The sequence below is a fragment of the Lynx rufus genome, unplaced genomic scaffold (assembly GCF_022079265.1).
Source record: "Lynx rufus isolate CCGP_SWC_20201006 ecotype Redwood Valley unplaced genomic scaffold, mLynRuf1.p SCAF_4, whole genome shotgun sequence".
Classification (NCBI taxonomy): domain Eukaryota; kingdom Metazoa; phylum Chordata; class Mammalia; order Carnivora; family Felidae; genus Lynx; species Lynx rufus.
The window spans coordinates 165,026,799-165,052,405 of NW_025814856.1; the positions used below are offsets into that span (position 1 = coordinate 165,026,799).

Here is a 25,607-nt window from a genome sequence, read left to right on the forward strand (position 1 = left end):
GCTGGTCATCCAAATCAGCTCCCGATCGTTAATGCGACTGACTAGTGACTAACACATGCTTACAGCCAGTGAAAAAGGACCTGTATGATAGCAAATAAACCTTTTTTCTTCTTTTGTCTTTACTTAATGGCTAAGAAGTGAGAATAAACCAGTTCTTGAAGAGGCTTTTATATACCTAAAAATACCTAAAAAACTGTGGGGATTTTTTTAGGGGCCATTATTTCTAAACTTCATAGCTATACTTTGCTATGCTAGACTTTTCACGCATTCTGCACGGAATCTTCGCGCGTTTGAAAATTCTAGTTTCCAGTTTTACTCCGAATGGCTCAGAGCATGCGTGGCAACGTTTTTCTGCAAAGAGCCAACCAGTAAATATTTCAGGCTCCGCAGTCCATGTAGTGCCTGCTGTAGTGAGTCAACTTTCCGCCTGGGCACTCCAAAGCAGCCACAGAACGCTCCGAAATGAACAAGCATGGCCGTGTTCCAATAAAACTTTTTAAATTCATGGAAACTGAACTTAAATTTCGTATAATGGTCACCTGTTGTGAAACAGTTCTCTTCTTTAGATTTTTTTTTTTCAACCACTTGAAAATGGAAACATCACCCTAAGCTCAAAAAAGAAAGGGTAAAAGGTCTAAGCAGACTCAGACTACCCATCCCAGGGGGAGATGGATGGTTCTCAAAGAGTAGTTCCCAGAGCAGGAAAAGGAGGGCCAGCTGGGGCTGGTTAGAGATGCAGAGTCCCCGGTCCCACCACAGACCCACTGCACCAGGAACTCTGGGACTGAGGTCCAGCACCCTGTGTTCCAACAAGCTCTTTAGGGGATGCTGATATAGTCAAGGTTCAAGAACCACAGGCCTAGAATTGGGTCTCTCCATATCCATATGCGTAGGAATCAAGTGGGATCTTATTTAAAAACATATTCTGATTGGGAAGTCTGTGCTGGAGAGTAAGAAGTTGCATCCCTCACAAGGGCAATGCTACTGGTCCCCAGGGCTGCACTCTGAGTAGCAAGGACCTAAGAATTTCTTACTGGCTCTTAAGACATTAATAACGTAGTTGCTTATTAAGTGTGGATTGGTCATGCACTTTAAGTGCTTTGCAGACATTATCTCTAAGCCTCACAATTACCCTTAGAAGCAGGTATTACTACATTTCAAAGAAAACTTCTAATTATAGGAGAGCACAAAAGATTAAAAATCATCCAAATGTCTGCCTGAGATAAAAAGTTAGTATTTTAATATATCTGTGTTCAACCTTTTACCTATGGCTACACACATTGTATTAACAACACAATGGACACACATTCTTTTATTTTAGTGGCTTGACATGTTGTTTCCCATGACATTAAGTATTCTTATATAGCATAAATTTTAATGTCTGTAAAAAAACCCCACAAAAATCTCATTCAGATATAGCTTTATAGATACTATTCAAGAGGCACCTGGGTGACTTAGCTGGTTGAGCATCTGACTTCGGCTCAGGTCATGAACTCGTGGTCTTGAGTTCAAGCCCCACATCGGGCTCTGTGCTGACAGTTCAGAGCCTACAGCCTGCTTTGGATTCTGTGCCTCCCTCTTTCTGTCCCTCCCCTGCTGTTCTCTCTCTCTCTCACAAAACTAAACATGAAAAAAATTAACAAAAAAAGAAATAATTATTTAAATTTATTTTCTTTCTCTTAAATTCTTTCTTTTTTTTTCTCTATTAGAGACAGGACATTAGCTATTCAGCTGGTTACATCTTTGCATATTTCAGCATTTTATCTTCCTTATGCCAGGTTCTTAAATATGGAATTGGCAGGTCAAAGATATGCACCTTTTACTACCAGCACAGTGTGTTTTATCTCCATTAATCCCCTGCTAACCCTACAAAGTAGGGAACAGTATTATTCCTCCTGTGTCCAGCTGACGAAACCACGGTAGAGAAGGGCTGAACCCCCCCTAGACCACACTCCTGCTAAGTGATGACGCGTGATCTTCATACCGGCTGAGGAGTAACCTCGTACACTCTCCAGGAAGGCTCCAGGGCTGAATAGCAACCAGGAGGGTGCTCTTCTCCCAACCCCAATTTATGTGTGAAGGAACAGACAGCACGGAGGGAAAGCGGGTCTATCCAACTACTGCCGCGACAACTTTGCCTTCCGTGTGACTACAAAGGAGATGGATTTCATCGTTTGTAAAATGGGGATAGTAAGTGTTCCTGCCACGTGACTAAATGTTATCTTCTGACAAGCGCTCAGCACAGGCTACCTACCTGGGATACGGTAAGGCATCATCAGCCCCGGTAAGGCGGCACCTCTACCCCCTGCCACCCTCCCAAATGGATAGGAAACCGTGTGACACAGACCAAGCATTTATACACACAGGACTGATCTCATTCCATTTTCTATCCTAACATCCTCTACGGTTTTTAAACCTAGAATCATCAGTATTAGGACTTAGCTTCAATTCAATACACTAAGTACTTACTATGTGCTAAGGACTGAGAATCTAAAGGTGGTCAAGATACACCCTATGCCCTCCAAGAAGTTATTTAAGTGGTAGTATAGAGACTACTGTGTGAGCACATGGCCACTGACACATATTTGAGAATGACTGAACTGAGAAAGGTCTGGAGAAGATGATTCTAGTACCCAGTTTTAAAAGAAAAGTAGACCCTGACCAGATATAAAAAAAGACAAGAGAGAAGCAGGCAGAAACAGCAGCATATGACCATACAGGGAAGCATGAAGGCAGCAAGAGCTTTCGGGGACTCTGCAAGGAGCTCAGGGCTCCTAGGGGCACAGGACGCAGCAGAGAAAGTGGCTACACACTGGGCATATTTGGTTGGGGACAAACAGGACTGGAAAAATATTACCACTCACATTTACAAAAATTACCTGAATCTATCAGGCCAACACTCAATCTCGACAAAATTGTCAGACAAGAGAAAACACAAAGCCAACACTTGCAAAAAGAATGGCTTCATGAACAACCTTAAAATTGAAAATCTAAACTAAATATACCACTTCACCCCATTCAATTAAAAAATGAAAACTGTAATATCCCAACTGAGAAACACTGTAGGGAAAGCTTTATGAATACACCAGTAATGGCAATGCAGCTTCTGAAACATAAGGAAACAAGAGCATTCGAAGCTGACCAACTCTTAGGACCCAGAAGCCCCCATTTGGGAAAGAGCTCAAGCAAGTTCACTGAAACGCAAGGGATGGAATCCTGCAAAAGGTACATTCACAAAGAACCTACACACACACACACACACACACACACACACGCAAACTCAATGTTTTGTAGCTTGGAAAGGGCAGAATTTTGATACGTGGGAAACTATAAAGATAAAATATCTCTGTGGAAGATTCCATTTGTGTGACATCAAGTATTAATACACTGCAACACAACGGATACCCAATATGAGTTACCCCTGAGGGCTCCCAAGGGTACTGACAGGGGTGCAGGAGCAATCTTCTGTATTTCAAAGAGGTTAACAGAAACTGCACACCTATTTGCAATAAAGACATTGACATCCACTTTTTGCTTTAGTTCGAAACTCAATGTGGCACTAATGAGACACATGTTACATATGAAGTGCATTACTATAGGTCTTTGATAAAAAAAAAAAAAAGTAAATTATTACTTAATATAGGTTATGGGTGTGAGTCAAAACTTGGGCTCCACAGAGGTAGAAACAACAAAACTGAAATTTGTCCTCTTAGAGAAGAAAGTTGCAGAACCACGTTGGAATTAATATAGTGGTTGGCACCAATGTGTCGTGACTGTGATTTAAAACGAGAGGGGAAAACGCAAGCTGGAATTTTCATGGAGCACACTTACCAATCCTTCGACTGGGTTCTGCCTCTCAACCACTTTGTTATCCTTCGTACACGCATCTTCTGAACAAAAGCTGCCTTCAGGTTTTTGACTCAACAGGGAAGATGACTTTTTATTTTTCAGCAGATGCTTCAGAAGCTCGTTGCCCGAATCTCCTTTGGCAGCAGGGGCCCCGGCAGGATGGGGAGGGCTCTGCCCTGAGGAGACAGGACCAGCCCCGGCTTTCTCCTCGACCTTATTTCCGGCTCGTTCCTCCAGGTCAGGCCCATCTTGGCCGGGGCACGGCTGGGGCTCGGCGGTCTCCAGCGTCACCTCTTCCGTGGAGGCAGGGGTCTCCACGGAGTGCTTTTCCGCCTCCGACTCCGTGAAGGCGGGTTGGTTTGGAGCTCCCTGAGCTAACTCACTCTGGGGCAGCCTGCTTTCTAACTCTGCGCACAGCTGGCCGGCGGCCGTGTTGGGAGTCGACGGGCAGACGGGTTCCACCAACTCGGGTTCTCCTTGCTGAGGAAGCTCGCCGGGTGTGTTCACGGTGGGTGTGGAGGTAGTTTCTGAGATACTCGGGGTGGGGGGAGCAGTTATATCTGAGTGGGGAGTGGACGGTGCCTTGGTGGATTCCACATCATCGTCTTTCTTCTTCTTTCTTGTTCTTTTCTTTTTCCCCTTTTCTTCTGGGATTATGTCAGAATACAACTGAATGAGCGACTGGGTCGACCCTGGGTGACTCTGTCCGTGGGCTGCGGCAGGGTCTTGGCCACACGGGAGACTGCCACTAGCTACTGCAGGCGCCGCGGGTAAAGCAGGTGCAAAAGGAGGCCTCGCTGGGGACTGCTGGAAGCTGGCCCCAGAAAGACCTCCGTGTGCCTGCTTAACAGAATGGAAGCCGGGGCTTCCGCCAGGAACTGACGGCGAGTCCGGAACGAACGAGGGAGGCCCTATCTGCCTTCGCTCATTGGTTTGCATGAACGTTGGGGTGGGAGGGGAATTAAGAGATCCCTGTTGGATGTTCTGCCCCATCTGCTGTTGGTGTTGCGGAGACTGCTGAAGGGGCCGTGGCGGCTGGGTAAAGTCACAAGGCAGGTCGGAGCTGTAGAACGGAAGCTGGGACCGCATGGGGCCATGCGGCGGCACCCCCACCCCCTGCTGCAGAGCCCGTTGCCTGTCCACCTCTTGCATGAGCTGGATTCGCTGTCTTTCCTGCTGTTCTCGTAAACGTTCTTTCCGCTCTCGTTCCTGGAAACTCTCACTGAAGGGGTTGTTGTCGTCAAACTCCACCCGTGGGGGCGGTCCACTCTGGGGATTTGCACCGGACACCGTCCCTGGCGCCGGCGTGCAAGTTCTTATTGGTAACTGGGCAACGGGAGGCTGGATCCTGGCAGGATTGAGGGGGAGGTGGGCAGGAGCACTGGCAGGCTGCCACGCCGGCAAACCGGGCATTCTCGCGGGGCTGGAGTGACCAGAAATCACCGCGTGCTGCTGGTGCTGCAGCTGCTGAGGCACCATGGGGAAGCTGGGCTGGCTCATGGCAGCTGGGGTGGCACCCGGAACCAGGGGCGGCTGGGGCGGGACCCCTGGCATCACGGGAGGCGGCGCCATGGCGCACTGCTGCTGCTGCTGCTGCTGCTTGATCCGATAATCTTCTATCAACTCGGCATGCTCCTTCTGCTGTTTGCGGATCTGGAATGATAAAGCGAGGCCTACTCGTTTATTCCACAGGCATCAAACCAAAGCACCGCCTGATGATTATGGTGGGGGTTATACATAAGGCAGCTAGATCTTACAGAGGCAAGAATCGCAAAAAATTAGACCGATCAGCACCAAGGACGGCCAATCTTTTTAACAACACGATTTTCCTAAAGTCACCTGTGAAACTTCGTTAGATAGGATAGGATGTCCCCAAAACAAATTCAAAATATGTTTCTGGAAAAATATATTTTAAAACTCTTACTATGAGAGTCATAAACTATCTGAGCCACACATCAAAAGGTAAGATACAAGTCTTATAAGGTACATTAATCCACAAGGTTGGAATGACCAAGATTTAACTGAAGCTGTAACCATTTAAATAAGATTTCATTTCTGAAGTGCATCAAATCACACAGGTGGGAAGACACTGTGAAATGTGTGAAATAACGGCAGGTGCACCACACCCACCCTCCCCTCCAGGTTAAAAAAGACCGGGTGGGTAAAACCCTTTGAATTTAAGGAATAACATACTTCTAAAAAATATCCAAAACGTTGAGGGAATACTTTGAATGGTCCCTAACAGGCTCCTGATATAATGACTGGCTTGTGTCAGTGAACTCATTCCAAGACCCCTGTGCCCCGATGTGCCAGATGCTACAGACCATTTTCAGTTAAAGATGTAACCCAGGCCCCGAGGTGCACCTTGCTCAAGAAGGGCAGGCAGTGATGCCAGGGGCTACACTTGTCCTCTGGAACCATCCAATTTTAGATGCATATTACACTAGTACACCGAGCCCAGTGGTTCTAAATGTTTTCAACTTATTGTCTTCAGTTTCCCAGACAGACTAGCACGTTCTCTGCACATAAGGGTTTTGGTGGGTCTCCAAGGCCCGTAGAGCTATCATTTTCTTCTCTCCTGACCAACGACTGGCTGGAACTGGGGAAGTACCACGGGCCTGGTGGGGCAGCAGTACATGGAACGTACCTAGAGCATTAGCTAGAATACAGAAAGGAGGTCATCTGTGCCTTTCCCATGACATTTTAAAATACTCTTTAACACATTATCCTCAATCGCTGATCTTAACGAGATTACACTGGACTGCTGGCAACCGTACAGTAACAGATGACGTGTTTCTTTTCCCAAGTACAGTATTAGCTTCTCAATAGGATTTGGCCATGGACATGCAAAAGCTAGGCCCTCATCATAAGGAATTTATAGGAAGACACCAGAAGGCAATGAAAGTGCTAAAAATACTTTGTAAGAAACACCTATCGTTGTAAGAATTTCACTTGCAATAAACACGGACCCACAGAGTAAATTTTGAGAGAACCCCCCTCCCGCTCTAGAACTGTCCTAATTTTAAACAATACGGATTATGTTACAATCACCTTACTGTTGGCACATTCTTGTGGTAGCTAAAAAGCTTGGAGACGAGACATCTGGGCCCCAAATCCCTAACCCAATAATCAGCTAGGAGCCAACATGTCACCTACCTCTGTGACGACTCACCAGACTTTCCCCGTGTAAAACGGTGACAATACTAGCTTCCTCAAAAAGTTGTAGACAAGGTTAAAGAAGACAACGTATGTGAACGTGTTTACCAGAGTGTTCACTACACTGACAGTGCTCTGATTTTTATTAAGTCAGTCTACTCTTTCTCCTATTAACATCTGGATTACTTTTCAATTTTATTAAAAAAAATTAAATTGATAGAAGTAAAACTGACTTTTCTGGTGTACAATTCTATGAACTTTATCGCACGCAGAGATTATTGTAGCCATCGCCACCATCAAGATACAGAAGAGTTCTGTCACCCTAGAAGATGCCCTCATGCCTCCCCTTTGTCGTCAAACTCTCCTTCCCCCACCCTTAAGCCCTGGCACCCCCTAAACTGTTGTCCATCCTGTAATTTTGTCATTTCCAGAGTGTTATGTAAATGGAATCTGGACATAATCTCCCTGGATTAGCTTCTTTCACTCAGCACAAGGCTCTTGAGATCCATCCAGGTTCTTCTATATCAAGTTTGTTCTTCTTTACTGCTGTGTAATATTCCAGTGTATGGACATACCACATTTTGTCCAACTGTTCATCACTACAGGATACTTGAGTGTTCTCAGTTTTTAGTGACTATTAACACAGCTGCTTTTAGTATTTGTATATAGGTTTTTACGTCAACCTAAGTTTTTTTTTTTTTTTAATTTTTTTTTTCAACGTTTTTTATTTATTTTTGGGACAGAGAGAGACAGAGCATGAATGGGGGAGGGGCAGAGAGAGAGGGAGACACAGAATCGGAAACAGGCTCCAGGCTCCGAGCCGTCAGCCCAGAGCCTGACGCGGGGCTTGAACTCACGGACCGTGAGATCGTGACCTGGCTGAAGTCGGACGCTTAACCGACTGCACCACCCAGGCGCCCCTTTTTTTTTTTCAATTTTTTTTTTCAACGTTTTTTATTTATTTTCGTAAACCTAAGTTTTTAATTCACTTGGGTAATTACTAGCAGTGGGCTCTTAATCCATTTTGAATGCTGTTTTATTTTAAATAAAAATTTTAAATTTTTATTTCTTTTTAAGCATAATTGTTATTTCAGTATGAACATTTTGAGAAACATCTGGTTTACAATGGAAGGTAACAGCAAAACGGTTTCGTTTCTGAGGAATGAGTCTTTCATTTACACGAGATATACCGATGTACTTTAAGACCAAGATATCGAGAAGAAACAAGAAAAACATCCCATGAAAGAATGCTTCAAACTACCTGTTCTAGCTGTTTCTGAACCATGCTCTGCTGTTCCGTAACATGCTTGAGTTGTTCCGCATCCTCTTCTGGAAATTCCCGCCCTGCTTTCTTTGCAGTACGTTGTTTCGCGGAAAGGGCCTTCTTAGACTTTCTGTGCGCGCCAATTTGTTCTTCGAGATATTTCTGCTGCATCTGAAGAAGCTGTTGGGTCTCCTGAAGCCATTCTTCATACTGTTTACGTTGTGAATCATCTAAAGGAAAAATGAAAAATTCGTCTGTGTTAATTTTCTAAAGAATCCAACAATATGAAAGTTACATAGATCCATTTTGTAAGGAAATGCAGTTTCACCATGACCGTGTAATAGGTGGTATGAAAACACAATACTAAGTATTAGACCATAATATAACTATTAGATAGGAGACTTTAGAAAAATATTTATTCGAGGAAACCAAAGAATGCAGGTTTTAGGACACGTGTTAATCTCATACTTAGAAATACTGTAACTCCAATCTTTAAAAAGCACAAGACTTTTATCTAACGAAATACTTCTTGCTACTGAAGTACGAAATTCTCTAACCCACATGCCAAACTGTCTGTCAAGTTATATATGTTTACTGCATTAACTCAACTTTACAGAATGTTAAGTATTTGTGGGTTTTTTTAAAGACATTTTTTTAAATGTTCCAAAGAAACAAAGTTAGGTATGTACTATTAAGGTCCAGAGCATGGATTAGGTATCATTTCCCATGCTAATTTTCATAAGTTTATAAGGTTTTTCCTATTTCTTAACAGTGAAAAAATACCCTAAACTTTAGGGAAGGGAGCCTGACCTCTTTTAGATGGGACCGACATGAAGCCTACGTTTTATAAGGAAATCCGTAAGTTAAAAACCACTGGTAACTTTTATGAATTTTGTAGTCTATACTTCTATAAATAAGCAAAGGTATAGAATAATTATCAACCAAATAAACTCTTTTCTACTTTTATGACTGTCATAAATATCTCCCCAAATAGTTAACTCTCTTCATTTTGTATTCCTTCTTTATTCTTTAAGGGCACTTTACGTTACTGATGCCAAATCCCAAAAACACAAAAAAAGTCATCTTATGGTACTAAGATTCAAAATATACCTTTTTGACTCACTATAAGACAAAGAAATGAATAAATACAATTCCAAGAAGGACATTAGCCGAAAAATTACATCAATGATAACAGAATATTGTCATACAATAAGAATCCAACCAAAGCCAATGGGCACAATAAAGCCAGAAAAAGCCAGTTGGTTATAGTAGTTTACTTGATTTTAATGCAAATATGTATTCAAATTATAATTATGATTAATGCAGGGGTAATTTCAAAAGGTCACACTTTGGGTTTGTTCCTAAACCCAGAAGTTCCAGTACATGTACGAACTTGGTATCTAGTCTACTAAATTTGAAGGGCATTTTTCAAGAACAGGCTTTTTCACAAGATTTCAGAAGTTCTGCTTCTGGTAGAATGAGACCTACCGCAAGGAAAGCCTTTCTGGTTTCTGGAACCAGGAGAGCAGAGGTGAGCAAAATGAAAAATAATGGTGAAAAAAAAGTTAGCTAAACAGTCTGAAGATTTCAGAAAGGTTCAGTTTGGGGAGAACTTTAAATACTATCCTGAACCACCTTGGGACCCCTGAAGATAACTAGAAAGGGTTCCACGGCATCTTGCAACCTTGACCTTCACACCATGCTGCTAACCCAACTTTTTTCTAAGCATATTCCCTTTGTTGTTCCCATTTAGTGTCCTTGTCACTTAGGGAGACAGTCATGAGAACGAGAAGTGGTTTAATTCTACAGATTGTAAAGTGCCCGATCTATATACAAAAACAACAACATTATTGAAGAGAATGGGGAAGATGGTTTTTCTGTATTAAAATACTTATCTCTAGCTATAATTCTTCATGCACAGAGAAAAAAAGCAACGAAAATACATGCCTTCAGGAAAAGATGCCTAATAGGGCAGTGATGTTTCATTAAAGATGAGGGCACTTAGACTTAAAATAACACACCTAAGCTAATTCCATTTTTTTTTTTTTTTTAAGAAAACACAAAAATAGCGCAAACAAGCAATCCCCAGAGAACACATAACTTATTAGATTTATACTTACTGACAAAGCCTGGACCAAAATTTGGAGGATTAGGCCTAGAAATCTGATGTGTTATACTGCCATCCTAAAATAAGTAAAATTTACAAATAGGTTTATTCCACATTTCAGTTAAAGGGGGAAAAACTTAAAAAAAAAGATATAGAAAAAGAAAAAGAAAGAAAAAGAAATGGAAGGGGGGAAAACCCCTTTAGTTTCCTAAGACATCTCTAAAGCTTCAATCTTTATAAAAATTGGACAAATTTTGTGGGGACAACCTAATTTCTGAAAATTTAGAACTATCTCTGAACTATTTTCTAGATTTTAGTTGAAAAACAATTATGCTTGAGGTAAGGGATTATTCATCAGAAATATAATACTAGGGCACACGAAATATTGTTAGTATTTAGCTAGAGATCCACATAAAATTCCACTTTTTGATGAAATCTACCCAGTTTTTCCTGCAATTAAGACAAATTCAGGTTCCAGATTTACTCAATTCCACTCTGTAACACAAAGTTATTTACAAACAAAAACCACTGTCTCTAACATGCACAAATAATAAAACAAATATACACTAGTTAAAAACATTAGTCTTATTTTCTAATTAAATGCCTTATTTCTTCCAGGGAGACTGAACAGTTATTAACCTAACGATTCCTTGGCAACAATCTGACAAATAAGATTAACTCTGAGAAAAACATTTACTCAGTTGTTACAAGTGGTGCTGGACATGAGCTGCAGACAAGGTCACAACTGTCAGTGTTACCAGCAGCCAGAAAACTTCATGACTCCGTGTCATACTGCAAAGCAGGTGGTGAAACATCTGACCGATCCGAAAACTGGGGTTCAAGAACTCGCCCAAGGTGTACCGGACATTCACAGCGGAACTGAGAGTTTTAACTCCGCTATGAAGACTATGCTTTTTCCACTGTATCACATGGTGCCTCTCTCTTCTTCAATAATGAAGAGAATGTATTATCGGCATAGTAAATCTAAAGTACAAATGTCACGGCAAAAAAGAACATTTCAAAAGACATGGATAGTAGGTAGCTTTTCCCTTTCTTTTCCCCCCTAGGCAGATACGTGAAAAACTATCAGTGAAGAAAACACTTCATTTTGTGACGAACAGCTCTACTCCTCTGGACACTGCTTGGCACTAAACGTTTAAATATGACAGTTAAACCTGATTATTACGAATGTAAAGTATCTTAAAAAAACTACATTATTCCAAGGAATAAACAGAATACGACTATCTATAGCTAAGTAGAAGGATTATAATCATTATTTTCTACTTTATAGCAGTTTTACATTTTAAATGTCATGGATGAATTCCAAAACGTAGGGCGTGAAAACGGTTTTTTGGTGGAGTTCAAAGTAAACAAAAGCAAGACCCCGAACCCTACGCATTTGGTTTCCCTCCAAATGACATCCTAACTCTTAACTATATAGGTCCTTTTCAGAAACTGTCGATTTTTTAACCTCAACTTGTCTCTGCCTTAAAAAGTAACAAAACGTCTTTAGTACTGCTGAGCCAGTAATATATTCTGGCAGTGTTTTACGGTTTCTACTACTTTCTAAAAGTGGCCTGACTTAGAGAGTCGGGTTCGGTAAGAAACACAGGGAAACGCGGCGGCTACGGGCACTGGTCGCGAGCGGCAGTACCTGGGCCATCGCCTGCGGGAGGAGACTCTGGCCTTCGCTGGTTTGCGCCCCGGTCACCGACTGGCCCATAAAGGGGAACCTGTGGAAACGAAGTACTGAGTGTCAACATGATGAGCGTTTAGGACGAAAAGCATTTTGCTTGTGTTTTGAAAACTGCTTTTAAGCGCGTAACGATGTTTTCTTCCAGGGAGAAAGCGCAACGGCGTCAGAAACACGTGCGAAAGCCCCACTCAATTGTCACCCTGCAGTCGTGAGGTGGGGACGCTTTCTGCTCCCACTTCACTCACGGTGAGAGGAAGACGCGGAGATCACGTAACCTCCACCACAACCACCAAGAGGCTGCGGAAAGATGCCAGCTGCCAACCGGGCTGCTCCTGGGGTCTCGCTATTACAGGCCTCACTGTGTCTTAAAATAAAATTAATTCACGTCTTCTGGATAAAAAATGTAGCGAAGGCACTTCTGACGTAAATTCTTAGAAAATTATTTCTTGTTCCGATCATTGCCCGGAGGGGGACAATGCACACAATAGGTGATGGCGATTAAGAGGTACAATCTTCTAGTTACAAAATAAGGAAGGAAGGAGGAGGTGGAATGTAATGCAGAGGGAATACAGTCAGTAACACTGTGACACTCTGTACAGGGGCAGATGGTAACTAGGCTTTCCGTGGTAGCCATCTCATAATATAAATATCAAATCGCTACGTTGTACACCTAAGACTCATATGATACTGTAAGTCCATAATTATTCTGCAATAAAAAAAAAAAAATCCATAGCCTATTTTGTATTCCAAACTAAGAGATGTCTCTCAATTTTAAAGCAAATCAAAATTTGTCACTGACCAAGAACAAGTCTTGTAAGGCTAAAACTGTTGGGCAAAATGTGACTTATGCTAATTAGAGCTATAAAAACTTCACAGAACATTACTGCTTTAATGAAAACACTTCCTCGAGAGTTACCAAATGCTTTAATACAGCAAGCATAATGTCCAAATTATATATCAAATATTGTACATCAGTACTTATGTACCATTGCAATTTAGAATGTATGCTTTTTAAGTTTTTTACTCAGGTTTTTGATTTATCTGTCACCTCCCTGCCCCCATTACAGCCCTGATCTGGAATGATCTCTGGATCCAAATAATCACTCACTGTCCGTGTGCCTCAGTCAACAGCACTCTGGCTGACGGAGGGACTACCCTCAGCCCCTCTTCAAAGCACTCAGAACAAGAGCAAACAACACTCGAAATCCTAACTGTGTCTCTCACTGGGAGAGGGACCCATGCTGAGAGATCACTGGTCTAATTCTGAGGCTCCTTTTTTTTTTTTTTTTTAAACTTGAGGTCTCTGTTTTACATTAAGAGCTAAATGAAATTTAGCATTTCCTTCCATTTTGATACAGGCAGCAAACTGCACTTTTTAGCACTACCGTGACTTTGTCACCAACCGAACTCACATTATTTTCATAATCAAAGTTGCTGTGCACACCTCATTGGTCATCTATGTTCATCATTACATACTTGAAAATTATGGTAGTTATCAGATCTGTTGCTAAATTTACTAATGCATTAAGAAGCATATAAACCATAATTTTAAGTAACTATATTTCAAATATAATTGATTTCCTTGTAATACTACGTTTTTGGTTCTGCATAGAAAACATCAAGAAAGAATTCAAAGGCATCACTGGAATGTCAAAAATGGTCGTAACAAAAAGTTAAAAACCTCTGTAATAGAGAAATTGTGGTAACAGATGCTGTGCAATAATGAAAATCATTAGAAACTACTATTCTCCTTTGACCTCAACAATGTGTCGTGACCATATCTAAAGTATCTCAACAATGGAAAAGAACTATACCTTTAAGGATTCCCAATTTACCTGAAACAACATGTTGATCTTAAATTCATGCAGATTTTATATTCAACTCCATAATCACCCATAATCCTTTTTATTAAAAAAGTCCTTCACCATGGTAATTAGGCTAAATTGAGGCTCCATGCCTACTCTGTTGACAGGTTCTCAACCGCAACACACAGAAGAGTAAGCCACGGTGTTCACTAAAAAAGACACACCAGCACCCTCCTCAGATATTCTGATTCAGGAAACCCGCAGGTGAGTAAATGAACCTACGCTTTTTTAATAAAAAAAAACTACCACAGGGGCACCTGGGTGGCTCAGTCGGTTAAGCGTCCGACTTCAGCTCAGGTCACGATCTCGCGGTCCGTGGGTTCGAGCCCCGCGTCGGGCTCTGGGCTGACAGCTTGGAGCCTGGAGCCTGCTTCCGATTCTGTGTCTCCCTCTCTCTCTGCCCCTCCCCCATTCATGCTCTGTCTCTGTCTCCAAAATAAATAAACGTTAAAAAAAAAATTAAAAAAAAAAACAACTACCACATAATTCTGATAGTAGTCCATAATCAAAACTTAAGAAAGACTGCTCAATGGTTATTTAATCCACCTTGGGGAGCATAAACACACCAATTTCAGAAATCCAGAGTCTAACAACTCTTAGGGTCTTCTTTAATGCAGAACTGCCATTTTTCTGCTAACAGTGAAAAGACTAATTCTCTAACCACTAACTTTCAACTGTCCCCTTGACATTTTTTTTCTGACTCAAATTCAGTTTGGGGACGTTTTATTTTAGAAACGAATTCACCGTTGCCTTAACCACTCAGGATCTTTTCTGAAATGTCCCACATTTTTCTCTGCATTGTTCGTTGGATGGAATACAAAAGAGTCACAGGCTTAAGTAAACTATCTTCTTTTCTCAACAGAACAGCTTTCTCTCTATCGTCTTGTGTATCTTCTCATCTTCATCAATTTAGGTTGAAAGACTCTCTGTCCCAAGCAGCTTTTAGTTAGATTAACTACAGGTACTTGAAAGAACACACACTTAAATACACCAGCTTTCCTGATTAAGTCAACCTTCCAACCATCCTCTAGATGTTTTATTACATCTACTGTAAAACTAATGGAAATTAAATCCTTACATTTGTATAGCATTTTGCACTCGATCACACCCAGCTGACCTTACAACCAATGTAAGTATCTAGTGTTCGTTCCCGGGATATATAAGTTTTTTTAGATACTATATGCTTTTTCTAGGAACTAGTAATAATTCACGTACTTCTTGAAGCACAACAGAAACGAGAAACATCTTCACCTACCTGTTCATAACCATGGGTGGCATGCCCATATTGTTTTGTGCCATTACTTTATTTATGCCTTTTAGGGCCACCATTTTGGCTTTCATTATAGGATCTGTAATTGCATCAAAATCTAAAGAAGAAATATTTCAAAGTTACATATTTCATAGTACTTGGTTCAAGTAACACTAAGAGACAAAGTAACTATCACAAACATCAGGTCATCTATAGACTCATAATCCTCATAAGAATCACTATTACAGCTTTTCGTACCAGGTGAGGAATTCCGAAATGCTAATAACCTTATCCTGAATTTAATCTCATCTCAGCAATCCATAATTGGATAATGCTCCAATACCTGAGTCGTGCAAAAATCAGAACAAGAAGCCTGCCACATTTAAGGGAGACGACGGCAATCATCTAAAGCAATGCAACTCCTTTTCATCCCAACTTCTGCCAGGCTAATCAGAACGGCTTCCTTAGTAATGCAGCATCATGAACAAGAAACTGCGGTTACTTCCAATACTAAGAATGCCACCAAACTGGTTATCACTTTTAAAAGTAAAACATGTCTGTTTCTTGAGGGTGCAGCTTGGCAGTAAGGACAGACCTACTGAAAAGAAGACCTCTTTGCGTGTAAATGAAAACTGGATCCCCTCCCAATAGGACAAGATTGGTAAGGTCTATAGGACAGAACGTCAATCTTACTGTTTAGAACAAAGCGTTCCTTTGACATGTGTGCCTCGATTACAAATTCTTACTATTGGACGCACTCGGATGTTTTACGGGCTTTGGCCGTTTTCAAATTCATACGGTATTGGAAATAAGTTAAAGAACTTTATGTGACCAAACTTTGCCAAGCACTTGTCGTACACCAAGGACAGTGGTAAGTCTATTTCTATCGTAATTTCTTGAAATTCATCTTTCAGTGACTCAGAATACATGGGAAGCAAGAGGATGCCTGCCACTTCTGTTAAACCATCCCGTAAGAAAGAGAAGCGAGGTCTGAAACCCAGAGCTTCGAAATCTCTTGATTCCTGGGAGGAACCTAACACTCTTTAACTGCTTTCATCTTAAAGCGGAAGGAGGCACAAACACAGGACTCTCGCCGCTCTGGTCCACGTGTCATTTTAACACCGAAATCCCGGAAGCTTACCGCATGCCACCCTGACGCCCACAAGCCATGACTACAAAAGCCAAGGGCATTCCTACCGATGTTAGGGAAAAACGGCTCTGCCCGCTGGCGAATCATAGCTTGCATCTGTCTTTGCTGCTGCTGCTCCTGCCTCTCTTGATCCAGAAGGTCCTGCAGAAGCAGAGGCTGTTCCTCCAGAAGGAGGGGCCTCTCTCTACTCTGCTGGGCTAACGTGGGAGGGATCATCAGCTGCTGGGGTCCAGACTGGCTCGTGAGAGGCACAGTTTGATTTGCAGGTTTTCCGGTCCCAAAACCGTGATTAACTGGTGACTGACCCTGAACGAATCCTGGATTTACCTGCACGCCCTGAGGAAAAGTATGGTTTACCCTAGAGACTACTGGCACGTTAGAATTCATGGCACTATCCAACATGTGCCCGGGCGGTGTCATTAAAGGAGGCGGCAAACTTGACATGTGACCGGATGGTGAGGCTGGCAGCGTGGGTGGCGGGGACCCCAGGGGCCTGACGTCTGAGTTATCAGATTTTTCATTAGCAAGTAAACTCGAGAGAACGGGAGTTGATGTGGTTATGCCGCAAGAGTTCATCACGTCTTCCGCAGGCAGCTGCGTGGAGCCGCGGACACCTGGGGCGGAGCCAGTGGCTTCTCGGGGGGTTCTCTTCTCCAGCAGATCCGTGTCGCAGGGCTGCGGGACAGCCTTTTCTCCGTCACTGACATCTGTGTGAGCTGAAGCCTGTGAGCTGGGGGTGCCGACGTTGTCTTTACTCTCATTGCTCTTCTCGCTTTCACATCTGCCTTCCCCTTTAGAATCTGGAGACAGTACTTCTGTTTTTATCTCACCGGTACCAGTAGATTTTTTCCACGGAGAAGGTTTATCAGAAGGAACCACAGTCTTGTCTTCCTGCTCCTTCATTTTTGGCTCAACAGACCCACACTGATTATCTATCTTATCATCGATGGGAACATTAAGGTCTAGTTCCTCATTAAACATGCTTTTCTTATCTCCTAGGTCAAGTTCTGGATCTGTATACGCAATGATATCAAATTCTCCTGACCTTAAGAGGTCATCCAGGTTGGGGTCATTAGTTTCCAAATTACCTAAAGTGTCCAATTCATCTCCCTTGCCGTCCTCTGTGTCTAGATTTAAATTTTCGAGATCTTCATCATCCAGGTCTTTGACTTCCACTCCCTCGAGGTCTTTAACATCTAGTTCCTTTACAGATGGGTCATCAGTATCGAGTTTTTCTTCAAGACCATCAGAAGACTGGGTGGTTATCTGTAAATTATCAGATGCTGTTTCAGCTGGTGTAGATGTTGACAAAGAGGCCTCTGGGAATTCACCACCTAAGGGATGACTCAGGGACCTCATGACCACAGAAGATGAATGGGCGGGATGGCTTTGGTCTTGCTGCGATGGTGGCACTTGTTCCAAATTTGGATGCAAAGGTAGCTGGGTTGGCAGGCCTTGAGAAGGTCGTCTCAAGGGCTCTGCGTGTCTAGGGCCTGGAAAGTCTGGCCGGGGAATGAAGTTTCCATGTCTTGGATGAGAAGGTGCCTCTAGAACACTGCCGGGAGGAGCAGTGAAGGGCAGCCGCGGCCTTCCATCGGGCGCCCTGTGCCTCAGTTCAATAAAAGCTTGACCCAGTATGTTATGCTGCTGAACCGGCAGACTCTGTGGTGGAAAATGCTGAGGGAGGCCAACTGGGTTATTCATCTGCGAGTTATTTAAAGGCCTCGGCATGTCTACAGACATCGATCTTCTCAGCTGTGGAGGAGCTCCAGACCCCTGTATTTGCTGAGGAGGTGCAAGGAAGCGTTCCTGACTTGACAGGGTACCATGACTACCTCCTGGAAATCCAAATCTTTAAAAAAAAAAAAAAAAAAAAAAAAAAAGAATTAGAAGAAGTAGAAGAAGTAAATTGTTATTATTAAGTATCATGTTGAATTTACAGTTGGGTTAAAAAGGAAAAACTCTAGATTAAAATCAAATGCAAAATTAATGATACCCAATATAACAACTTAGCAAAACAAAACTGGCACCATTAGAAAGCACTTACAAAGTATCTATGTGCAAGTAATTCTTGCTAAGTACCCTATAACGTACACCATCTCTGAACTCTAAAGGCATATGATCTAAGACAACATAACCTGCTACCAAGCAGATGGAATCAATTGTTTAGAAAGAAGCTTAATACTATTGCAGTGGAGTAAGGGTCTTCTTTTTCTAGATCTATGGAGGCTGCAAGGAGCAGGCTGACTGGGGGGATGCCTGAAGAAGGCTTACAGGCCTTCTGTCCTTGAGAAGACAAAGGCACAGGTATGATGACTGGATAGACTGATCTATGTGCTTGAGAGGAACGACTACAGAGGCATTAAGAGATAAACAATGACAGGTATAATGTGTAAAAATTTAGTAGATGAATAAATTGTAGGACTATTTTTTTTTTAACATTTATTTATTTTTGAAGGAGAGAGAGACAGAGCGTCAACAGGGGAGGGGCAGAGAGAGAGAGAGAGAGAAAGAGGGAGGGAGGGAGACACAGAATCCGAAGCAGGCTCCAGGCTCTGAGCTGTCAGCACAGAGCCAGATGCGGGGCTCGAACTTGCAAACTGTGAGATCGTGACCTGAGCTGAAGCTGGACGCTCAACCGACTGAGCTGCCTGGGCGTCCTAGGACTATTTTTATTATTTACACTGTAGCTCACTCTAGAAAGAACTAAAGGTAAATTATAAGTAAATATAAAGCAGAGCAACAGGTATAACTGAGGAAGAAAAAAAGGAACGTTAAGGATAAGACTGTAACATGGCGGTAGGTATTAGACTAAAAACCACACGTGAGAAAACTAAAAGCACATCGTAAGGAACACTCTATTTTAACATGTTTGGCTCCAACCTTTCTACCAGCCACTTCAAACAAACAAACAAAACCACTAGTTTCACAACCCTCTCTCACCGAGAAAAGTTCCTAAAGGAAAACATCCCATCAATTTGGAAATCGCCACAATTATTTACAACGTAAGTTAAAAGGGAAAATTCGGGGACAGGACAATACTCACTCATCACATCACAGGGGGCTTTCACAGAATGTGGTGGTGACATCTTAGAGGTCTGACTGGTGTGATAAACCACATCACTGCGGCCGTGACGTAACCCTAATTCAGCCAATGCTTAATAACCAAGGGAATGTTTTTAGAGTCTGTAGAGTTCTCAGAGGTTACGAAAAGAAAAACCCATGACCTCCCATTAGTGGAAAATAACACTGATTATACCTCAAAGGAAATCGCAAAGTGAAAAGGAGTAACAGCCTCTTAGGAGTAACTTCATTTGTCTATTTCCATCTAGTAACTCAAAGCTGGCACGAAACTGAAAGCATTACCTAAATCCGTGAGGTCGCATCCCCATACCAGTAACATCAGGAGGATAGGGTCCACGTGGATCTTTTGGGAAAACTGCGTATCTAGGTCCCAGAGGAGGGACAACAGGAGATCTGATGCTCCCGGGATAGGGGGGCGGAGCCCTAGCAAAAGCCTGGCTGATGCTGTCCGGCTGCCAGTGCTGCAGGGGCGCTGGAAGAGGCCCCGCTACTGCATCCTGGGACCCCTTCTCCTGCCGACCTGCCATCTTCTTCTGCTGTTGCTGCTGGAGAATGATTTCACGTAACTTCTGCCGCTGGATGGAAAGAAACGAAGATCCCTGGGATTTCTGATAATGAACGAATGGCTTAAGTCTTAACACTTCCAAAACGTACTGCGAAAAATGCTTAAAATATCTCAACGTTCAAAGTAGTGGATAAAACACTAGTCATACTTAACTACCCAACAGATTATAAAAACAAAGTAATAATTTGGATACTTTTTTTCCCTTGCCACACAAGTATCCCAAAATTGAAAGCTTTCACATTTAAGAGTCATGAAGATCAAAAATTCAAATTTTTGAACAAATTCATGACAACCAAAAATCAGATGCAGAATAAATCAAATTCAATTGTATTATAATTTTACCAATTTCATTTTTCTTCTTTGCAGAACAAATTCCACAGAATAAGAAGATAAACTTTAACATCTGTGTAGAAATTACTCAGCTTAATGAAATGCCTAGCTTTCCGCAATGACACATTTAAAACACCTATGAAGATACAACGTGTTTTTACCTGTCTCAATTTCTCTGTATCTGCTTGTGACATGTTGACGGTACTCTGCGTCTCAGTGACCCCGGAAGTTGGTACAGGTCCAGGAAGGTGGGAGACGCTGGAAAATTGTTGGCTTTGAGAACTCATTGGAGAGTTTGAAGGCGCACTGAAGCTCCCCTCTGATCCAGGCCTTGACTGACCAACATCATGGGCAACTTGACTCGTTCCAAAAGAGTCAGACTGAGTTCTTGGAGTCATTGGAGGCTGATCATACCCATCCCGAGTAGCAGACGGGGAAACTCGGCTGAAAGTTTCTGAAAGACCAGGTCCAGGTGGCCTAGGACTTGGGGAACATGTATCAGGCGGCCTTATCAATGGACCAGATAAAGCTGCTCCTCGATTTTGTGCTGCTTGCAGGAAAGGATCCTGATTTGGCATGAGGACCGGTCTTGTCATTGAGGACCTAGGAAAACCCTCTGAAATCCTTGGCCTTGGTGCTGCTGGTGGCTGAGAGTAAGGTCTTGGTGTTCCAGGGGGATGCGCATAGGGGTCCGAATGCCTCTGGTTCGCGGCCGGCGGCACAAACAAGTCTGCTTGTGTAGGCGGCCTTGGGGTTGGTGGCTGCTGACTGTAGGGGTCAATCGTGGTGGGCCGGGGAGTTCCAGGAGGTTGAGAGTAGGGGTCTGGGTTGGAGCGAGATGTTCCCGAGGGTTGGGGGTAAGCATCTACAACAGGGCGTGGAGTCCCTGGGGGCTGGGAATACGGGTCCTGAGATGTCGGCCTTGACATGGTTCCAGGCTGGGAAAAAGCCCTTGAGGGATGGGCCAAAGACTCATTCGTTGCCGGATGTGGGGTCAGGGGAGGCTGGCTGTATGGGCCACCTGACTGGCTGTGAGAAAAGTTATCTCCAGGTCTCGGTGCGAACGCAGGCCTCTCGTAAGGGTCCACAGACAGTCGCCTTGGTGCCTGCGACACCGGCCCATAGGGATCCTGGGAAGGTGGAGGGGGCTGCATCGGAGCCTTGAAGGGCCCAGGGCCACTGTCGGGAGGTGCGGGTGTCAACAAGGGCCGTGCGTACGGGTCAGGAATCCGCTGTCTCTGAAACACATCTGCCCTGGGAGACGGTTTGCTGAAGTGATCGCTGGTGCCAGCTGCCAGAGGGCCTTTTGCAGTCTGCTCGGCAACGACCGGAGACCGGGGGAGGCCCGAGGGCTTGGGAAACTGGTCGGTCATCGCAGGTCTGGGCGTGTCTGGAGGCTTTGCATAGGGGTCACCGTTTGCCGTGGAGGAAGCACAGAAGTCTCTGACTGGGGACGGCCTATTTGCCGCGGCCTCGCTCACCGGAGCAGGCCTGGGGACTGGGGGCAGAGGAGCACAGTTTTCCACCAGGGCAGCGGAATTTCTTCTGGAAAACCCGTGGCCCCCAGGAGGTGGTCTCGGGGTCCCAACCATTTTTGCATAAGGATCCACTGGGGAGGGTGGCCGGGAGTGAGCGGACCCAGCTGAAAACACCTGTGGTGAAGGGGGCTGACAGGTCTGAGGCTGTGACAGACTCTCCTGGACGGGGCCGCGGGCCGGGGCTGCAGCCGGGGGAGGAGCCTGCGGTTTCACGAACACGTCGTCTGACGACGCGGACGAGGGGGCGCTGGGCAGCTGCTTCGGAAACAGGTCCTTATGGAACGCCTGCGCGGGAGACGCGTTCCCGTTGCCAGGCTGGGGGGTCAGGGGGCTCTGTATGCCGCTGCTCGGCGTGTCCGAGCCGGACGGGGCCACGGGGGGCTGCGCGCCAAACTGCTGCTGCTGCTGCTGCTGCTCGTTCTTCACCTGTTCGAGCTTCTGCGTGGCTTCGATTTTGGCTTGCTGTTTACTCTTCTGGCGCATTTGCTGTGAGACAGGGAAGAAGAGGCACTCGCGTGGTTAAGGAAGAACGTGACCGTCACGGGGGGGAAAGCCACGGGAAATTAGTGTGTCGGAGGTCACCAGTTGCCAGACTGCGCCCGGATCAGATTATAAGATTATAAGCTCCGGAAGAGCAGAGGTGATTATAAACTCCACCACAGAGCACCGTGGCTATGCCCCAGGCAATATGCTATTTGCAACATTTTAATGAGCTTCCCCAGTCGCCTGAAATACAGTTTGCTGAGAAAGGTGGGTATTTTCGCAATGTCTATTTATTTACTTTTGAGAAAGAGACAGAGAAAGAGAAGAAAGCAAGAGAGGGGCAGAGAGACAGGGGGACAGAGAATCCCAAGCAGGCTCCCCACGATCACAGGGCAGAGCCCGGCACGGGGCTCGAGCCCACGAACCGTCATGAGGTTGTGACCTGAGCCGAAATCCAGAGTCGGATGTTTAACCGACCGAGCCACCCAGACGCCCCAAAGGTAAGTCAACTTTTAACCACGTTTTCAAACTCTGGTAAGAACTATCTTCTGAAATAATGACATGAATTACTTCCTGTCCTCTCGAAAAACAAAAATACAATCTAAAAGCAAATTATTTTAAAAAACCATATACCTGTCTAAATTTCCATTCCTGTTCATGTTCCGATTCTCTTTGCTTTAACGGATCTTTAAAAAGGTCCGAATCAATGCGAGAGCCAGGATCGATGCTGTCTTGCTGTTGCTGCCTCTTCAGGGGATCATTTGACATCTGTACTTTATTAATGCGTAAAGCAGCCCTGTTATCTCTGGCTTTTTGCTTTGAGAAAAGGAGAAGAAAGTTATCTCCCAGCAGACGTTAACATGTTTCGAGAAATAAAACTTATGATGAACTTTCTAAGAAAAAGTTGGGTTAAACGGTTGAAGGGAATTGAAATAGAATGCTTCAGAGCTTCTGGACTCTTGTGCCCAGAAAGCATCCGGACACTACCCCACCCTCTCCCGTTTTTAACGCATGTCGCCTCCACAGAGGACACCTCTCCGTCTGAGCCAGGCCGGAGAACCCAGAGGTAATCTGCCATTTTCAACCCTTATCTTCACAGACCCTTCAAAAACGGAAACATCGGCATCCCTCTTAATTTAGAGAAAAGGAAAATATCAAGTCAATCCTCCAAATCTAAACTCTGGAATTTGGAGCTTAGCATTAGAGAACACAACCGAGGAACGCTGAAACTACACTACCACCTTAGTATAATCAAGCTAAAACACAAAGCATTGTCAACACATCAGAAAACGTTTCTGCTTTACCCAATCGTTATCGCTGACAACAGGTACCCTGAAGATCAAGTTGGAAGGTAACGGGAAATATTTTTTAAAATAATAATGTCCACTTAATATGCTTTACAATGGAAGCAAGGATTTGGATCCAGTTGACAATCTTAATTTGGCTCTTTGGGAGAAAACAATTCACCACCTGAACTGTGGACCTTGTAAAATATCCTAACAATCCCTTGCGAAGTTCATGTTTCAAAAGCTCCTTAAAGGTGTCTAGATATGTCTCTTTCAAGATACAGTCTTGACTAAACCTAACACAAAGAGAGATTATTGTGGAAGAGACTGAGGCACACTGATGCAGCCTCAAACAGCAGTCGTCTTTCAAAGAGATAAAAGAATTTTAAAGTGAAATGAATTAAACATGCTCCTAAAATAACCGATTTCAATCTTCAATATCCTGGTTCTACCAACTAGCTTATGAGAAAACTCCACATCCTATCTCAAGACATAATAGGAAATCACTATAAAAACAAAGCTGTGTATTAGTTGTGCAAGTATTAATATGTGTTTTCTGCAACAGAAAATCTTTATTAACCTACGACAACAAAAGTAAGGTTTGGGTATTGTGTTAACAACAGGACACATGGGAGGTTTGGTAAATACCACGTAAGGCGCTCTTTCCTGCGAGCTCGCTTTTCTCCACAGCTTGGCAATCTGCTTCACTCTCGTCGTCCAGTCTGCAACAGAAAAGCATGGTCCACACGTTTATGGAGCTGCGGTCAGGACGCATCGCCAAGTGGTGTGGACAGTTCAACTTATTCTGGCTGTGTGTTCATGACTGAGTAACTCTTTGTACAGCACAAAGTTCCGGGCATGCAGTAGGCCAAATGAGGATTTGCTGAATGTAGTATGGCCTTATTAAGAATCTCACTTGTAGACTGGGGGAGTTTTTAAATTGAAGGGGCTAACCAGCTGAGAAAATGTTAAGCCAAACATAATAACTTCTCTCAACCATGTAAGATGCTTCAAGAACCAAAGCTAAAAGTTCCGTAAAACATCAGTCCTCCAGAGAAGTCTCTCAATCGGACCAAAAGGAGGTAATCGTAATTATACATAAGCACCTCACCAGCGTTCGTGCACAACAGAGACATGCAAAACCAATCATTCCAAGCCATTGCTATGAAACTTACAGTGTTGGGACAGTAAACAAAATGAAAGATGGGTGAAATCAACTGGTAAAAGTAGAAACGATGTTTTTAAAAAGCTTCGAAACCCAAAGAAAATGGAAATCAAGTGACAGGTCAACAGCCTTAACGTGGTATTTCATGAGGTTCTAGAATCACACAGTAAAACTATTAAAGCATTGAAGAGAATTGCTTAAAAAAACCGTAGCTCTGATCTAAGGATAATTTTTCATGGACACAAAGCAACTCAACAGAACCAGATATGCTCATCTATCAACAGCAAATCAAAGTGTGACCAGTAGTACTTGAAAAAGAGTAGGAGGGGCGCCTGGGTGGCACAGTCGGTTAAGTGTCCGACTTCAGCCAGGTCACGATCTCGCGGTCCGTGAGTTCGAGCCCCGCGTCAGGCTCTGGGCTGATGGCTCAGAGCCTGGAGCCTGTTTCCGATTCTGTGTCTCCCTCTCTCTCTGCCCCTCCCCCATTCATGCTCTGTCTCTCTCTGTCCCAAAAATAAATAAAAAACGTTGAAAAAAAAAATTAAAAAAAAAAAAAGAAAAAGAGTAGGTATATTCCTTTAACAGACAACCCTGCACTGAGCCACTGATTTTTGTCGTTGTTGGATAAGGTAGTGTTTATTTCTATCAAGATGTTTCTAGACATCTATGGAATCTTCTCACTGTACACAGTCATACAAGATGAAAACTGGTGTTGATACGTGGACTTCCTACCATAGTCACCGATGGAAACCACCGGCAGGCAGGGCAGCATGACCTACTCAGGGCGGTGGGTAACACAGAGAGCCACACTAGGTGTGAA

The 25,607-nt window shown here is 43.6% G+C and overlaps 1 protein-coding gene across 15 annotated transcripts in view; it reads right to left on the reverse strand.

Annotated features, from left to right (window-relative positions):
* The window catches only part of KMT2C (lysine methyltransferase 2C), a 286,322-nt gene that overhangs the window by 22,641 nt on the left and 238,074 nt on the right, over nt 1–25,607 (reverse strand). For all 15 annotated transcript variants that reach the window (XM_047096384.1, XM_047096376.1, XM_047096375.1 and 12 more), the window contains 10 exons: nt 24,271–24,344; nt 22,970–23,152; nt 20,477–22,339; nt 19,703–19,995; nt 16,384–18,188; nt 15,193–15,304; nt 12,031–12,109; nt 10,390–10,453; nt 8,267–8,499; nt 3,832–5,502 (listed from right to left, as the gene is read on the reverse strand). In XM_047096384.1, the coding sequence (XP_046952340.1) occupies nt 3,832–5,502; nt 8,267–8,499; nt 10,390–10,453; nt 12,031–12,109; nt 15,193–15,304; nt 16,384–18,188; nt 19,703–19,995; nt 20,477–22,339; nt 22,970–23,152; nt 24,271–24,344 (6,377 nt within the window). The remainder of the gene's footprint in view (nt 1–3,831; nt 5,503–8,266; nt 8,500–10,389; nt 10,454–12,030; nt 12,110–15,192; nt 15,305–16,383; nt 18,189–19,702; nt 19,996–20,476; nt 22,340–22,969; nt 23,153–24,270; nt 24,345–25,607) is intronic.